The sequence below is a fragment of the Corylus avellana genome, chromosome ca5 (genome assembly GCF_901000735.1).
Source record: "Corylus avellana chromosome ca5, CavTom2PMs-1.0".
Classification (NCBI taxonomy): domain Eukaryota; kingdom Viridiplantae; phylum Streptophyta; class Magnoliopsida; order Fagales; family Betulaceae; genus Corylus; species Corylus avellana.
This window is the reverse complement of record NC_081545.1, coordinates 19,553,483-19,571,618: the sequence shown is the minus strand read 5'-3', so window position 1 is coordinate 19,571,618 and position 18,136 is coordinate 19,553,483. Positions and strand designations below refer to the sequence as shown.

The 18,136-nt window shown below is 35.1% G+C and overlaps 2 protein-coding genes across 2 annotated transcripts; one reads left to right on the top strand and one right to left on the bottom strand.

Annotated features, from left to right (window-relative positions):
• The first annotated feature begins 4,158 nt into the window (after window positions 1-4,158).
• Window positions 4,159-5,890, top strand: LOC132180994 (4-hydroxyphenylpyruvate dioxygenase). Its single transcript, XM_059594026.1, has 2 exons — window positions 4,159-5,394; window positions 5,491-5,890. The coding sequence occupies exons 1-2, from the start codon at window positions 4,229-4,231 to the stop codon at window positions 5,675-5,677; spliced, it is 1,353 nt and encodes a 450-aa protein (XP_059450009.1). The 5' UTR covers window positions 4,159-4,228; the 3' UTR covers window positions 5,678-5,890.
• A 4,126-nt stretch (window positions 5,891-10,016) lies between these two features.
• LOC132182560 (GDSL esterase/lipase At2g42990-like) lies at window positions 10,017-13,330 on the bottom strand. The gene is made up of 3 exons (XM_059595843.1): window positions 12,954-13,330; window positions 11,871-12,360; window positions 10,017-10,391 (listed from the first exon to the last, which is right to left on the bottom strand). The coding sequence occupies exons 1-3, from the start codon at window positions 13,320-13,322 to the stop codon at window positions 10,198-10,200; spliced, it is 1,053 nt and encodes a 350-aa protein (XP_059451826.1). The 5' UTR covers window positions 13,323-13,330; the 3' UTR covers window positions 10,017-10,197.
• Between the last annotated feature and the right edge of the window lie 4,806 nt (window positions 13,331-18,136).

Sequence of the window (18,136 nt, the reverse complement as noted above, 5' to 3'; positions counted from 1 at the left end):
GAGTTGGCCATTATTTACTTTATTGTTTTGTTAGCATTTATATAGGCTTTTTTTTTTTTTTTCAACCCTAGCTTTAGATAAGTCAATATTTGTATATTATAGGCTCATCTATAACTGCTTAGTTATTCATTCCAATTTGAATAAGAGCTTCATTATTGTCAGCGTTGTCGTGTCACTTCTTTAGTTAAATGAAGAGTTGAGAGCTTTAACATAATTAATGAAATGGGTTGTGTTTGAATTGACGTATATAGTTGTATACCACGACTCAACATGACACAAACCCTACCCATGAACCCAAATCATCACCCATATCTATAACCTAAATTGCTACTTCTGGTTTTTATGTATGACTATAATTCTAGGGTGGAAAATCCATGACAACGATGGCAAAACAGGCCACAAGAACATATAAGAAGCACAAAGCAAATTGCTTAGCTCTTTTGAAGCCTCATCCAAAGCCCCCAACAGTGAACACCACCACCACCAAACTTGCTCAAACTCAAATTTGATGCGACTATTAAATAAGAATTTATGATAACGAGTGGGATATGAAAATACCATTCACACATGGACAAGACAAGAAAAGGGGCCTTCTCTTAACCTTACTGTTAACGAGGCTAAGGCAACCCTTTGATTCCAAAAATATAATATTATTTTGGAAGGAATTGTTCAAATTGACAAATTGGAATGAATAACTGAAGCAAAAGGACATGACTTTTTTGCCAATTAATACGAAGAAATAACTAAAGAACGGCTGCTATTGAAAGGCAAGATCGGACGGCTGAGGAGAGGCAAGAATCTTATATATGATTTATATGTCCTTTGCTGGAATGACCAGTAGATTATGAGATAATATTTTCTTTATATTTGGCCCATCTCATTTTATAAATTAATCATTAGATTTGCGGAGTCAATGGTGAATTTCATAAATCTAATGATCAATCTATTAACTTTGCAGAGTCATTAGATCCCTAACATTTCTCTTTATGACTTGTTCGAGCGGACCAAATGGGGCACGTGGCTTTGGAGGGAAAAATGCATGGGCCGAATCTTTGGGCCGTTGAAGTTCGAATTCAAAAATATGAAATTAACTGGTTGGATGAGTTTGTTACGATTGAGCCTGATTTTGGGTTTTTTTTTTAGAATCGTAATAGGTTTATTTAGAAGTAAGACGTGGGGAACCAAAATAAAAAAAGATCTTGATTAGCAAATTTCATTAGACTTTTGGGAGGCCTTGACATCCTGGAATTAGCCAAATAATTATCCTATCTTATTGTTCCTTTGAAATCAGTCATTTGTAATTTTTCTTTACCTGAGTTTCAAGTTCAGTATTTAATTAGAATTAAGTTTCAATTGTTCATTACCACATTTGGTTCTAGAAGTTCCTCTTGTGTCCCTCTAAAAAAAACATGGCTTTAAAAATCACTATTTGATTGAATTATCAATAATGATTTATCACAAGTTCAATGGTAATTTTAAAAGTCACATTATTTTTAGACCGATACAAGAATGACACAAGACAGACTTCTAACATTACTCGTAAAATTGATATCAAGCCCTTGAAGCATTCACAATCGATCCTCTACATTTTATCTAAAGTAACTAAACTGTGACACTTCTGCCTTAAATTGTAAATTAGCCCTTCGTGACGGGCTTAAAAGTGCCTAGGAAGGATTTGGCTTAGGTCACAATCATAATTCATGCATGATCATTAAATTCATTCTTACCAATGTTCTAAAACAATGTTACATTACGTTTAGGTTAGAGAGGTTTAAGTGGCTCTTTGAAGACTTTACTTGGGAAATTCTTAACCCTTTCTAAGCATTATTTAATTGCATGATTTTAATATAAAACTATTTATTTGCTTTATGTAAAATGATTATGTTATGTTATTCCTATGCTTACTGCAAGTGATTGTGTTATATGAAAAGTTTCCATCAGAAGCTTTTAAAACTCGAAAATTTATTTTTTGTCACTCAATCTTTTATGGGTATAACTCTTTAGTTTCATTTATGTTCCAAATGAAAGATATTCCAGTTTGAAGAAGTTTATCCTTTTGGAAGATTCCTAGATTGAGAAGGTTTTATTTAAATAAAGATTTCATGTTATGGAAATTTCTACGGTTGAAAATAATGGAAAAGTGAAACCCTTAAATACTTTGCCCAAAGATGTGTAAGGAGAAAATAAACAAAGAATGAGAAAACTTATCCATCTCTCTCCCACCTCTTGTGCAGATATGTCAAAAAAAAAAAAAAAAAAAGAAAGTTAACAAACCTAGCTCTAATAGGTTGGGGGCATTACCCAAACGAAAATTAAATAAAATTAAATGCGGAAACATTTGGTATAACTAGCATTAATGTCTAACAACACCAATTATGCAGCACATTGGGCCGCGGGCAAAAAATTTTATGGCTGCATTCCCTATTACCCTTTTCCTTCACTCTCAGTACCTATTACTAGTGGGAAGGATTCTCCAGACTTTTTATTGCTTCTCTAGTTTGTTGTTTTTGTTCTCGTTGTTTGTTGTTTTACGATGTACTCACAAAAAAATAAAAAATAAAAAATAAAAACAAAACATAGTAAGGTTGAGTGAAAAATGCTCAATAAAAAGATCATTAACCATAAGACAGTTGAGTTAACTTCATTTTCTTTTAACACTGACTTTTTCTTCAAAATCATATAGAAAAACACTTTTCAACATAGTATTAAATAATTCTTATCAAAAGAGTATTAACTATTACTTAAAATAGTTGTTCTCATAGACGTTTGGCAATTAGCTAAAATATTTAATTAAAGGGTTAAATACTCCATATCCCCTTAGGGTTTTTCAACTTTATTTTTTTTCTTCAGTGGTTTCATTTTTATCACAGGAGGTCCTAGTGGTTTTGATAAGTGACCAAATTAGTCCATCCGTTAGGACTGACACGTGGACCAATCAGACGTCGACATGTGGCACATATTAATTTTTTTTTTAAAATTAAAAAAAATGTATTTAAAAAAAAAAAGAAAAAAAAAAGAAACGGAAAAAAATTGGGGGTGGCCCCTGCTGAGCCACCCCCAAATGGCCCCTCAATTTTTTTTTTTTTAAAAAAAAACATTTTTTTAATTAAAAAAAAAAACATTTTTTTTTAATTTTTTTTTTTTTAAAAAATTAAATATGTGCCACGTGTCGATGTCTGATTGGTCCACGTGTCAGTCCTAACGGTCAACTAACGGATGAACTAACTTGGTCACTTATCAAAACCGCAGGGACTTCCTGTGATAAAAATGAAACCACATGAGTGAAAAATATAAAGTTGAAAAACCCTAAGGGGATATGGACTATTTAACCCTTAATTAAATGCTTAACAAAGAAATAATGCCAACTTCAAAACTTTAATAAATACAGTCAACGTAAATAAAACAAAATAAAACGAAAAAAAGAAAAAGAAACATAAATAAAACAAAAACTCCCATTGGTGACAGAACTACCCTCAACACGTGGTGGCCGGGCCACGGGTTGGATAAGTTTTCGAACCACCTTCATTTTTTTTTTTTAATTTGAATTTATAAAGCTACTTTTGTTTTATTAGAAAAATTTTAGAATTATTTTTATCTTTTTGTTGGCTCAGAAGAATATTATTGACATTATTAATAGTTTATAAGAGAACTCCGCAACAATTGATAATTTAAAAATGACATTAATAATATTAGAATATGATTCTTTCTAATTTAAATGAATTGGATAATATCTCGTAAGTTATAGTGAAATAATATTTTTATTTTTTTATTTTTTAAGGAGATAAAAATATTAAAAAAATAAAAATATTATTTCATTATAACTAATTGAATATTATACCGTTGAAATGAAATTGAGAGATTCTACTTCATCCATAGCATACAAATCTGAAAATCTGAAAAACAAGCCTTTGTAGATGCTGACACGATTAATGAAATGGATTTTCATTGTTAATTAATATGTTACTGTAAGTCAGAAATGGGTTCCTTCCTGTGTAGGTCTCGTTTCTGAAATATATATATATATTTTTAAAAGAGTTTCTGAACCTTTCAGTTTCGGTAATGCTGTTTGGTTTTGATTTTGATTTTATAGATGCCGATAAATATGCCACCTCATTCCCACCTATTTTATCCCGACACGGCATATCCCTACCCCCTTCACGTGGATCTATATTAAGCCACTTCCCCACCTTTCTCCTCCCACCTACTCTCACCCACAACCTTTGCAGCCATGGGTCACGACTATGTCACCAACAAAAACGGACCTCCGGGCGACGGGTTCAAGCTCGTAGGCTTCTCCAACTTCGTCCGGACCAACCCGAGGTCCGACAAGTTCGGTGTGAAGCGCTTCCACCACGTGGAGTTCTGGTGCACCGACGCCACCAACACCGCCCGGCGGTTCTCTTGGGGGCTGGGCATGCCCATCGTGGCCAAGTCGGATCTGTCCACGGGCAATCTGACCCACGCCTCCTATCTCATCCGCTCCGGCAACCTGTGCTTCCTCTTCACCGCCCCCTACTCGCCATCCATAGCCGCCATGGAGAGCGTGGGCCCTACCGCCACCTCCTCAATCCCCAGCTTCGACCACGCCGCCAGCTGCGCCTTCGCCTCCACGCACGGACTCGGCGTCCGCGCCATCGCCGTCGAGGTGGACGACGCCGAAGCCGCCTTCCACACCAGCATCTCCCACGGCGCCAGGCCCGCGTCCCCGCCGGTCGTCCTCGACGGCCGCACCACCCTCGCCGAGGTCCACCTCTACGGAGACGTCGTTTTGCGCTACGTGAGCTACAACAGCTCCAACCCGAACCCCCAAGACTCCCCGGACCCAGACTCCTGGTTCTTGCCCAAATTCGAACCCGTGGACGAGCTCTCTTCCTACCCGTTGGACTTCGGGATCCGACGGCTGGACCACGCCGTGGGCAACGTGCCGGACCTATCTGCGGCCGTCTCCTACGTGAAAAGCTTCACCGGATTCCACGAGTTCGCTGAGTTCACGGCGGAGGACATCGGAACGAGCGAGAGCGGGTTAAACTCGGTGGTTTTGGGAAACAACGACGAAATGGTTCTGTTGCCGATGAACGAGCCGGTGCACGGAACAAAGCGGAAGAGTCAGATTCAAACATACCTGGAGCACAACGAGGGAGCCGGGGTGCAGCACTTGGCGCTGATGTCCTCGGACATCTTCAGAACGCTGAGGGAGATGAGGAAGCGCAGTGGGGTCGGTGGCTTCGAGTTCATGCCGTCGCCGCCGCCGACGTACTACAAGAATCTGAAGAATCGGGCTGGAGACGTGTTGACCGATGAGCAGATCAAGGAATGCGAGGAATTGGGGATTTTGGTGGATAGGGACGAACAGGGCACCTTGCTTCAGATCTTCACCAAGCCCGTTGGAGATCGGTATGCTAATTTTGTAGCAGAAATTAATAATTTGCATAAAAAAAAAAAAAAATTAACATATTTGACGAATTTGTTTGACTGATTTCATATTTTCAGGCCAACCCTGTTCGTAGAGATAATCCAAAGAGTAGGGTGCATACTCAAGGACGAAGAAGGGAAGGAATACCAAAAGGGTGGATGCGGGGGATTTGGGAAGGGAAACTTCTCGGAGCTCTTCAAATCCATTGAAGAGTATGAGAAAACACTGGAAGCCAAACGAACCCCTGAAACTGCTGCTGCATGAGCAATTGCTGCAAGAATAATGCCAATCTGGTGTGGGCAATGGTTTATATCAACTCCAAATAGGAATAATAAATTCTGGAATTTACTGAAAATATTTGAATAAGATTTTATTGCTATGAATTTTTGTATGTTCTTTTGTAAAAATTATGATAATTATAAGATGTTTAGAAGACAGAAGTTATTGAATGTTGATTACTTTCTTGATTTTTTTTTATTAGAGATAATCATATTATATGTTGGGCGGTCGTGGTTGAAGGCTTTTCTGCCAATTTGCTAATTTATTATCAAAAGCCCTTAGAGATAGGATTTCAAATCCTACTCCCATATAAAATATGGAGTTATTTTGGTGTTTGTCTTTTACGTAAAGCATCACCCAGCTTTTTACGTAAAACATCCCTTTAATTAGTTATCATATTGCACAAAAATTTATTGTCATATTTTATGGCTACTTGTTTGTTTATGGATTATTGTAACATCCCGATCTCATATTGGGAAGATGAGAAGAAGCCCACATAGAGTGGATGGTTTATAGAGATAGTCATGGGTGTTAAGTCCTACATTGCCTAGTTACTAGGTGAAACTGAGCTTTATAATAAATTCTAGGAAAACTCTAAATTGACTAGTTCTTTTGAAGTAATAGCACAGATGTGACTAGCGCTTTTCCTTGGATCGTTACAATTATAATATTGCAACTTATTCAAGTGAAGTGCGGATTTGGATTGCCTACCCGAGCGTCTCGAATAACTAATGATGAATGAGCCATTTTTCATTTCCAACAAATTAGGCCTTTTTAACTTTTTCCAATTATTTTGTTACATATTCACTATTGACACTAAATTTTTTTGGAAAATTTCATTTATCCTCTTAAACTGTCACTCCCTTTGCAATGCTTTAAAGTTCAAAACATCTCAATTTAGTGTATCAAACTTATAATTTTTTTCAATGTCCCTATTCGTTAGGATTTTCTGTTAAATCCCAACAAAATTTTCAAAATATACCATTTTTTTTAGAATTTCTTTTTTCAAACATTGAGGCATTGGTATTTTTGCAAATACCGTTAAATTCAAACAAACACATTAATCTTTGCAATTTTTTTTTTCCTAAAACATATGGGAGTATTTTGGAAAACGTTAACTGAAAAGTTAATAGAATGGCGAAAAATTGAACTTTAGAAGGACATTGCAAAAGTGATGACAATTCAGAGTAAAGTGAAGTTTTCCTAATTTTTTTTTATTGTATCTTTAACACCATCGATCAGAAATTTGAAGATGCCAGCAGCAAGGGCAGCATATGTATTTGTTTCCAACACCAAAAGCTCACCTTTTTCCAAACCTCCGAAAATCCATGACGATAAGTTCGTTTTTTGTTTCCTATTTTTTTGGTTCTGATTTTGTGGGCTTAGTGTTGTTGGTGAGAGAAGAGGATCTTGGGGAGAGAGAGGCGATAGTGTTTGATATGTTGGGGATTATGCCCCAAATCACATCGGTGATTTTATATCCCTGATAACATTTAATGTTTCTAATGAATATATGTTTATTCACTGATTAAATTATTTTGAGCATATGACATTTAAAATATCTTTTACATGCATATTACCAATAGTTCATTATGCATGTGAAAGGTTGTAGGATAACATTGAATATGACTATGAGTGTGAGTAACATGGTTATCATACAAGGTCTAAGTCCATAATTCTTGTATTTTTAAAGATAGAAAATTTACAGTCAATAAATGGAATTGATGCAATTCTATTTTCAGTAAGACTGTTAAACATCGAATCTTGGTGATTTACCTTGATCAAGTGGCGTCGTGTAAGTGTTGAGACCTAAGGTACATAACTCCTTAAAAGATTGCTTTAGACTCTGATTCTAAATTCGGAGGGAATTGTGGATTCAGATGCTTCATGTAAGTTGCTTTGCTGTATCAAAGAGTAAAACTTATCATCGGTCGAAATAAAACCTTAATACATTAGGTGATCACATGAAACATTGTGAGAAATCTCTTTTTTATTTATTTATTTATTTATTTTTTTAAAGAGGGAATTCAAATCCTTTGTCAGTTGGCATTAGTTTTTCTGCATTAAAATTTGTAGGCGATTATCGCTGGAATTACACTTACTTATTATCAAAATAAAACTATATTCTTATGGTGTAATAACATAGACAATACTTCATTTAATTTCTTACTTGAAAATGCTCGCTTATTTCCATTCATAAATAACTGGCTCATTCCATACTTAACTGTGAAATTTACTTATTAAGACTTATGTAGCTATTAAGTCTTGTAGGTTACTTACATGATGAAGGAAATCTCTTTCTGTGAAGAGGCCAGTGGCATGTTTGCCATGTTAGCTTATTTAAGATACGCCAAAGGCCTATTTTGTATAATCAAGTATGATTAAAATATCTGCATCTTAATTAGTAGCTCCCTTTCCAAAGACTTTTCAAAGTCTAAACCAACTAAAGGCAATTTTACTTGAAAAAAAAAAAAAAAAAAAAAAACTTAATGCAACTTTTAAAACAAAAGCCTAGTGTATATATATATATTGTTTCGATCGAGAAGAAAAGGTCGAGAGTAAGAGACAAAGGACATTGACATTGAAAAGTGAAATTGCGAATTATGATTTCGACTTTTGTGAAACTCTGAAGTCATTCTTTCGGTATGCTATTTATTTATTTATTTTTTTTCTTTTCTTCAAGCTGTTCAACAATACAAATCAATTGCTTTTTGATAATTTCTCCATTTTTTTTTTTTAAAATTTCAGTTACGTAATTAAAATTTTATATTTAAATTGCTTAAATAAATTAAATATTTATGAATATGTATAGTTTTTGTTAAGTTTTTAATTGTAAGAAATATATAATTGTAATTACTTAAGATTATGGAGTACAACAATGATTCCATTGACTTCAATCAAATTCTATACGAGCTTGTGTCGAGATAGATTTAACAAATATGCCGTTAGATCCTTGCTTTTAAAAAGAAAAATATCATTACTATCTTAGTGATGAAGATCAAATCCGAAGACAATTAAATAAATTAATTATTGGCGTGACAAAATAAATTGTATGTTACATTTATATGTTAAAACAATTATTAAATTTTGTTAAATTATTTATTTATTTCGTTAGTATAGTTTTTAATATTTTTAATGAATTTTTGTTCAAAATTTTTTTTCATTCACAAAAAAAAAAAAAAAAAAAATTACAAAACATTTTGACCATGGTTTGTAGAATTAGAACTTTTAAACTAAAAAATAGTTTTTTTGGAAAATTTTTTCCACATAGACTAACTTTTTTGTCTTGTACAACTTTTTACTTTTAATGTATTCAAAGTACTTTAAGCTCCTTAATGCAATCCTAAACAAACTTTTTGTTTTTGTTTTTGTTTTTGTTTTTTTTTTTTTTTTTAATTTTTAAAAAGGCAAGTGAAAAGGGAGGAGGGCAATGAGAAATACATTAAAAAAAGAAAAGAAAAAAGGGTGGACAATGCAATAAACACCCAAAGAAACCAACCAATATAGTGCAAATAGATCCTAAAACTATTGAGAATGGGCCAGAAAATTGGTCTACCCCATTTGAGTCCCCGATGGCCATGAAAAAGGCCGTGACAATCGAATATAGGCTTAGGTCTGTAAGGTTCTTTTTATAGGAGAGTTAGAGCGAGCAATAGGGCTAAAGTGTCCATAAACTTTTTTTTTAATTGAACGTTCGAGTCCAACCTCGAACGTTCCCCTTTAATAGTTTGAATTCAACTTCGAACAATCGAATCTTACATCAAACGTTCATCTAGGCAGAAGTCCAAAATTCTACCTCCTCCTCACACTTATAATCAATTCTGTCACTCTCGTATACCAATTAGAACATACTTAATCTAGATTAAAGGTCGGAGTATTACATGAATACGGTAATCGTACCGTTTGTGCATGGCTGCTCATAGCCTAGCATGTTCTTTTCTTCAATAGCACCTGATTGAGTTGTGCACTCAGTCCTTTAATTAATTTACACATCTCGCACCTCATCGATCCCATTTCAGACTAACCATTCAAAACGTTGGTCTGACATGTCCAACTCTGATACGACATTGTTACGTTCTTAGGAGATTGAATGCGTAACCAGTTTCTGAATTGGAAAATTATTAGGATGGTTTCTCCTTAACTTCCCTACTCTGAGAAAATAAGAATTTGTTAATTTTATTCCATAATAATGCATATTTAAAAGATTGGACTACAATAGAAAATAGAGCCCTACATGAAGTAGGACTTCCATATGACAACCCAACCTAATATGACTCCTAATTAAATAACAATACCAAGACTCCTAAGCAGTAAACATAACCCAAGAATGTAACACCCGCATTCATTCCTATTTTTCTCCAAACACCTCCCATAAACTTGGAGATGTGCCATATCTGGAAATATTCAGTGAGCTGAGCTTGCACCAAAAAAAGAAAAAAATAAAATAGTGGAAAGGGAAATTCAAGTGTACAGCTTGAGAAGCAGAGATGATACATTACAACATGTCAAAGAAACTTTGCTAGACCCTTTTTAAATAAATGATTGGAGATTATCTGGCTTGTTTTCTCTGAAGGATGGAAAGCATCCCAAAACACATATTTATTTGCATCTGTGCACGTAAGTGGACTTTGTGGATCGCAGAGGTAGCTCATCTCAAATCTCCCTGTGCCACAGCATCCCACTTCTACCACCTCCATTCCTGATAATCAACACCAAATAGTTCTCCAATGGTCAATTGTTATAAAAATATTGCTGAAAAGGACAGAAAATATCGAGTAATTCTAAAAAGTGGATTAGATTTATTATTTTTACTTTTTCTAATCCTCTCAAATATGAAGTGATTTATTGAATTTTGACTTTAATAATTTTGATTGCAAATTGCATTAATATCATATTAATTGCAACTGCAATTGCATTAATATCATTCTTTCGACTTGTTTCCGACCAAAAAAAAGAGGACCACAAATAGACCAGGGAATTTGTTTTCCATTGCCTGCCTCGTACCAACCAGACAGAAAATTAAGTTGAATCCATATAAATTATTCTACCAGAGAAAAAGAAAAGAAAAGAAAAGCAAAGAAAACAAGTCTTTTTTCCTTTTAAATCTTATTTATTATGACTTGATATTTATCTTAATTAACATAATTAACATAATTAATAGCCTTATGTCTTGTCTAAGTAATGCTAGAAACCATCTTTTTATCTTCTTAAAGCTGATGTAGCTTTTAAAATCACCATTAAATTTTATATGAATTATACTTGAATTTTGATCCAATGGTGATTTTGAAAGCCACATCAGCTTTAGGAGGATGAAAAAAAGGTCCCTACTGTTACTCGTCTTGTCTGGATCTCATTTTGGTTAAACAGTTAAACGGTGGAAGTGGGAAAATCTTATGTGCTAGGAACAAAGGCCTCTCAAATTATACCACATGTTTATCATATGCAAATGCAAATTTTTCTCGATACGTACGATGTGATCGCGTACCGCAATATTATTTAGCTGTACCATCGGTGGAACTGTAGTAAGACTTTATTGGGAGAAAAAAAGTAAGAATGTAAAGTATGAAAAAGTAATTTTTTTTTTTTTGGTAGTAATTTTTTTATTTGAATAATAATAAAAAGTGATTGATTTAATGTAAAAAGTAAGAACATTGGGAGTTGAAAAAATTGATGAATAGTATGGAACCTTTTAGCGGCTTTTGCCAAATAGCCCAGTAATTGGCCGAGAAGATCTGCATGCTCGTTGTTCTTTTCTCATAGCAGCTCATTGAATTTGGGAAGCTTTTAGGTTTAACCCAGCTAGTACTAGGACTAGTTCATTTGAGATTGCAATTTCTAAACATGTAATTTAGAAATGTGTGATTTTAAAATGCGATATTAAAAAATGGTAAAATTGTAGGTTTGTTTTAAAAGTACAATTTAACCTTTAAAATCGGGTGTTTTAAAAATGAATTCCTTATTATATGTATTTTGAAATCACAAATTTTTTAAAAACGTGCTTTCAAATGATATATTTTTTTGGGATAAATTTAAAATTACATTTTTAATATATAAAATCACAGTGACAAACGCATTCTTAGAGAGTGCGTTCATTCTGGGTTATGAAGTTATAGAAGGTAGTTTATAGTATGATGTGAAAGTGGAAGAATTAATGAAAGAAATGCCCATCCAAACTTACCATATTTTGAAGGTCTTGTAATGATTTGCTGCAAAATGCTATATATATCTGCAAATAACAGTACAAGGTCAGGAAGCTCCTTGCTCAGCTTTGCCACCAAGCCCTCCAATTTCCCATTAAAATCCAAGGCCAGATTGTTGAATTCCTCCACACAACCATGAAAATCCATGATATTCATGGTCCTCTCCAATGGCAAACACCCCATTGGAGGAACCCCAGCTAAGTATATTTTCCGAGCTCCCAGTCCATAAAGATCCTGGATGAAATTCCTGGCAATTCCTATGAGGAAATCTTCATATTGTCTGATGGTGAACTGGGATTTTCGATCAGGGAATATGTAATAGTTCTCAAGGAAGTCGTTTGTTCCAATACTAACCAAATATAAAGCCTCCCTTATTATTTCGTTTGCCTTCTCCTCCCCAGCATACTCTTTCAATTTCTTTTGGTATTCCTTGTAGTACTCTACTTCCTTCCACAGTGGTATCACACCCTGAAACATGCAATTAAGTTGTTACTATTGAGACAAGAGTTACAATAACTCAAGAGACAAATAAATCAAGAGTCAAGACAAGAACTCAAGAGACAAGAGTTATAAATGATAAATTAACTTTATTGTTGTTAATGTAAAACCAGAAAAGACTTGTAACGTTTATACTTTTTCTCTATAAATAAGAGTATTGTACACACTCAAAAATATCAAGGAAAAACATAATCATGAAAATGATTTGATATGTGGACGTAGGTTATAGGCCGAACCACCTTAATTCTTCGAGTCTCTGTTCCTTGTCATCTCTCTTCTTTAAATTATAAGTTCTAATAATTACATGTGCATAACCTGCGTTTAACATGCAGATTTTTTTTTTTTTTTTTTTTTCCGATAACTGGGGGTATATAGGGTTCCGCCTCCACTAGATATTTGGGATACCATTCAAAACACTCTCTCTACACTGATTAGGTAAAGAACAGACTTTCGCTTGCAAGTGTTCCTCTAAGAAATTATTTGCATTCAATCAAAATCAAACCTTAGACCTGATAATATGGTAAGAGGGTATGAAATAAAAAGTGTATCATATTGACACTTACCAGAACATCAGAAGTGGCATTGTCATAGCCAGCTCCAGCAGAGGCAAAGCAAACTCCAGTAGCAAAATCTGAGATATTATACGTTGGATCCAAGTAGGCAGGTACTGTTGGCTTGATGCCAAAAGCCTCGGAGAAGAAGTCAGTAGCAACGCGACCATTGGAGAACCGTCCGGTAGGGCGGCCGCCAAGAAAATCACGACCGTAAGGCTCGAAATTACTCTTGGCGATTGTTGGAATTTGGTTGTTGTTGCCTGTATCCACGGTTGAGTCTCCAAACACTATAAGTGCAGGAACTTTAGCTTTGGATTTGGCTACTAGTATTAGGATTTGAATTAAGAATAGTTGAATTGAAATGTACATGAATGCCATTGAACTTAGTGGCTCAGTTGCAGGTCGGATAAGGAAATGGGGATATTATAAATAATATTTGGAGACAGCTAGAAGAAACTCTATTCATTTCCTGCATAAGAAAAGTCAGGATGTGAATGGAATTGAATTGACGAAGTTTGGTGAGAGTTCTTTATTGGTTTTAATTGGCTAGGACCAGGCCTATACGTATACCAGCACTATGAGCTGCAGGCTTATCTAAGAAGTTAACCTTGGTCCTTGCAGTACAAGTAGAAATTGGATTGAGATGCCTCATAATTTCTAATAAAAGGGTAACTTATGCTTCATTTATTTCGACGTAAAATGTTTTCAGTAAAAATTATGATTCCTTGGAAACATTTTTTGGTACAAAGAATTAATGAGAACATTTTACGGTTTTAAAAAATAGAAACAATTTTCCAAAAATTAAAGAGGCTTTTCTTTCAAACCGAAAATATTTTTCATTGACTATTATTTTTTGTTACGCTAAATATCCGAAAATATGAAAAATATTTTCTAAAAATAATTTTACTTTGCCTTGGTCTAAATGCTTAGAAAAAAAGAGAAGGCTCAAAAAGGGTGTTCGGTTGCCCACCTCAAGATAAGGTGGGAGTGCTCTGGCAATTTATAAGTTTGTGAGGGTGTCTGGAACGCACTTCAGGAGAGTGGTTGGTCATCCATCACCATTAATTGTTTTGGGTGATCTATTCTTCAGGATCTTTTGGGGGGTGATTTGCTAACCCTACAACATATTTTGGAGGTGATCGATGCACCAACTACTCCATTAATTGTTTTGGGTGAGAATCATTCTTAAGAGGTATTTGGCCAAAGAATTGGGAACAGATCGTCTAATTAGTTATAGTTATGGGTATTTTTATCTTTTCACTTTTTGAAAGAACAAAAATACCTCTCCATTATAATTAAGTGAAGAGAATCTTAATTCCAAGAAATTGAAGAGGGAAAAATGGTACGTTGAAAATTGTTGGTTATTTATTTTTTTTAAGAAAATGGTTACTTTAAAGAATTGCATGCGATCACTAGAAATTGTAGAAGATCAGTCTCCGTACAACTGTTTTCTGGGGTAAAATTTATATTAATAGGTGAATAAAAACCATCAAACCCAGCAAAGGGTGAGTCAGCAGATTCTTCAATGGCGTCGGTGTGATTGCTGGAATTTATGATGCTGTAAACAAATTTGAAGATAAGGTTACTTATGATGATAAAGGTAGCTAGTAAAATGCACATATAAATTTACTTGATAAAGTCTACAATATTATCGAAAGAAGATCTGAGATTTCAGTTCTAAAACTGGAGAAAGAGATTTTTTGAAGGGATGTGAATATGTTGTCTCCAATTTTGTATCCATAATATTAAGGATTAAGTGGAAGAAAAGGAGAAATGATTATGTAATCTATGCAACTCTTCAACCTTTTTTCTTTTAACCTCCATAAAAGTTAGGGGTAATTACGCTTCTGCGTATTAAAAGCCGTTGTCGAAGTTTCGTATAGGTAAACTTTCTGCTGGGCTTGCTCATCTGTAGTTTTAACACCGCTTCCGTTCAGATGCCTTCCAGAAAAAAAAAAAAAAAAAAACGTTAAAAGCTTTTAGAATGACTGAAGCGTCACCACTAACTTTACTCAAATAAAAATTATTACTATATATATATATGCTGCTCATATCATATATATATATATATATGGAATTTCCTCTCAGTTGCGGGTCACATTGTGACCCACGGTGGGTCACCAAGTGACACATGAGGTCACCAAGTGAACCTCGGTTGGGTCACTTTGTGACCCCCGTGGATCACCAAGTGACCCACGGGGTCATAAGTGACTAGGGGTGAGCGCGGGTCGGATAACCGCCTTTTCTCCTACCTGACCCGCACCCTGCAGGTTTTGAAATATCCAACCCGCTACCTGTGAAAATTAAGTGATATCCACTCAGGTTTGGGTTTTGCGGGGTGGGTTGGGTTCTTTTCCATCCTTCGCTTCCTCTCCTTTCTTTTCCTCTGCTGGTTTCTCTTCTTTCTTCTCCTATGGTTTCTTCTCCTCCATTTTCGTCTCTTCTGCATTCTTTTCCTCCTAAACAAACACAACCCTACATCAGAACCCCGAGAAACAAGACTATAAACAATGGAAAATAAAACCAAAGAATAATTCAGATTAAGATAATGATAAAACAGATCTCTTGGTTCCCATTCATGAAAGAGGTCTAGAGAGAGAAAAAAAACCTGGATCGTGGTCTGTGGAGTTGGGAGTGGCACGCAGCCTGTGGTCTGAGGAGGTGGAGTAAGAGAGGGAGAGAGGCTAGAGAGGCTAGAGAGCAGACGACGGCAGAATAGAGAATTAGGGTTAGAGTTTTTTGATTTTATAGTTATGTGGGGCTGGGCGGGTACCCGCAGGAAAAAATTCTATACCCGCAACCCGCCTCGCCCCGCCCCACATGGGTTGGATAAAATCCAACCCGAATCTGCAAAAACACCCTTAAAATCTGACCAGGTCAAGGCGGATCGAGGCAGGTTTGCGGGTTGGATGGGTTCTTGCCCAGCCCTACAAGTGACCCACATTGATGGGTGACCCATGATGGTCACTTTCTTCTTTTTTTTTTTTTTTATTAATTTATTTTTTATGAAAAAATTAATTTATATATATTTTTAATTTTTTATTTGGGAGTATTTCTGTCTTTTAATTAAATTTAACATTTAAAAGAAAATATTCCATTCAATTTAACGAGTTTGACTCACAAAATGGGGGTTTTTGGAAGAAAATGGTCGTATGATAGGGTCGGGCAGTAAGGTTGACAGTTTATGGGGGAAATTGACAATGCGTTGTAGTTGATAGGGGAAAAGGTAATTATCCCTAAAAGTTATTATGTACCTTTATGGGGATAATAAAGTGTGGAAATGACCACACTTGTTATAGTGTGATCATCTTTTACACATCATCATCTCCCACTTAATTATACTATAACAATATCAAAATGTAATAAACTTAGTTGAAGATGATTCCTTGGTACCAATAATTTTTCTCCAAGCCAACCATCAACTGTAAAATCTCTAAATCGTCATCAAATCATGACACGGCTCTACGTGCGCATGTTTTTGTCAATATTTTATCTAACTGCACCTTTTACCATATGTTATCCCACCAACATCGTATTGTGGGTGACTTTATTTTGCTATGTTTCAAGCGAATGATATTAATTCTCCACGGTTGGGAACATAGTTGTTGTGCCGAATACTCACCTAAATTAATAGGCGAATATTTGGTACATTTTACTCGTAAGTGCATAAGATCAAAATGATAGTATAGGATGCAAGTACGAGATCATTCCCACGAGGATTGATGATTTTTTTTTTTTTTTAAAACGGTTTTTCCAAATTAAAATACCAAATTTGTCACGAAATTGATATAATGAAAAGAGATAAAGATAAGTGAAAGTGTTAGGGATTCGACATCCACCACTAATCAGACTAATTAAGATAACAATATGCCAATGTGCCAATTATACTGGTATATTTCATGCTTGTCAACCTAAGGGTATGGGTGTATACTCCTTAAGCTATGGATCTCCCTAAGCAACGAATTAGGTATAAGTGTCTACTCTAATTCTTTTATTTCTTAAAGGATTTAGCATGGGTGTCTACTAAGTTGTTCTTTAAGAAAGCATAAATCTATGAAAATCGACAAACACATGAAGCCTAGGGCATGGGTGTCTACTCTCAGTTTTTCATGTTGATTAATCCAAGAATCTGTGATGGGGTTCTTTTGTTACTCTATTAAGCCCAGGACTCAGTCATCCAAATTGACTTAAATAACAAGTCCATATCACATGCATACGTGGATCAGGCACATTCATATGATGAATTCAACTAATAAAAAAATAATCAATTTAAATATACCAAAATATGATTGTAGCAAAGGCACCAATATTGAAATCCTAAAAAGACATGGTTAGGGCTTCAATCTAGCCCCTAACTAAAGAGTTAGTTACATATAATTAAAATAAAGGGAAAAGAAAGAACCGAAAATGACTCTTGGAAGTATCCTCCAAATTATTCTCTTTGAAATTGTCTCTTCAATGGTCTCCTTTTTTCTAGAGGCCTAGAGGTTTATTTATAGGTTTAGAAAAACCCTAAAAGCCCTAGAAACCCTAAAAAAGTCGCAGGTCTAAGTCCTAGTCCAATTGGAACTTTGAAAACCTAAGCTGATGTGGAAAAGGAGTTTTTCCTCGTGTCCTGCTGCTCTAGTGCCACTACAAGAAAGTTGTTCATTAGGGGCGACTTATTAGGGGCGACTAAAAAGTCGCCCCTAATACTCAACTATTAGGGGCGACTTTGAAAGTCGCCCCTAATAGTTCAGTATTAGCGTCCACCTAATAGCGGACGCTAATAATGGGTCGAAAATTGGACTATTAGCGTCCACTTTATAGTGGACGCTAATAAGTCGACCCTAATACACGCGCGGGAATTATCCGAGGGGCAGGAAAAATTTAAGCGGCGAAAAAAAAACTTTTAGGGTCCATAATAGTCGACCCTAATAATTAACAAATAGCGTCCACTTAAGTGGACGCTATAAGCTGGGAAAAAAAAAAAAAAACAAAATCACATAAAAGCTCAATAGGGTCGACTTTCATCGTCGACCCTAATAGTTAGTTATTAGGGTCGACAAAAGTCGACCCTAAAGAGTAAGTAGTAAATCAAAAAAAAAAATAAAATAAAATAAAATAGATAACTAATAGCGTCCACTCTAAGTGGACGCTGAAGATACATCATTAGGGTCGACTTTAAAAGTCGACCCTAATGCTTATGTATT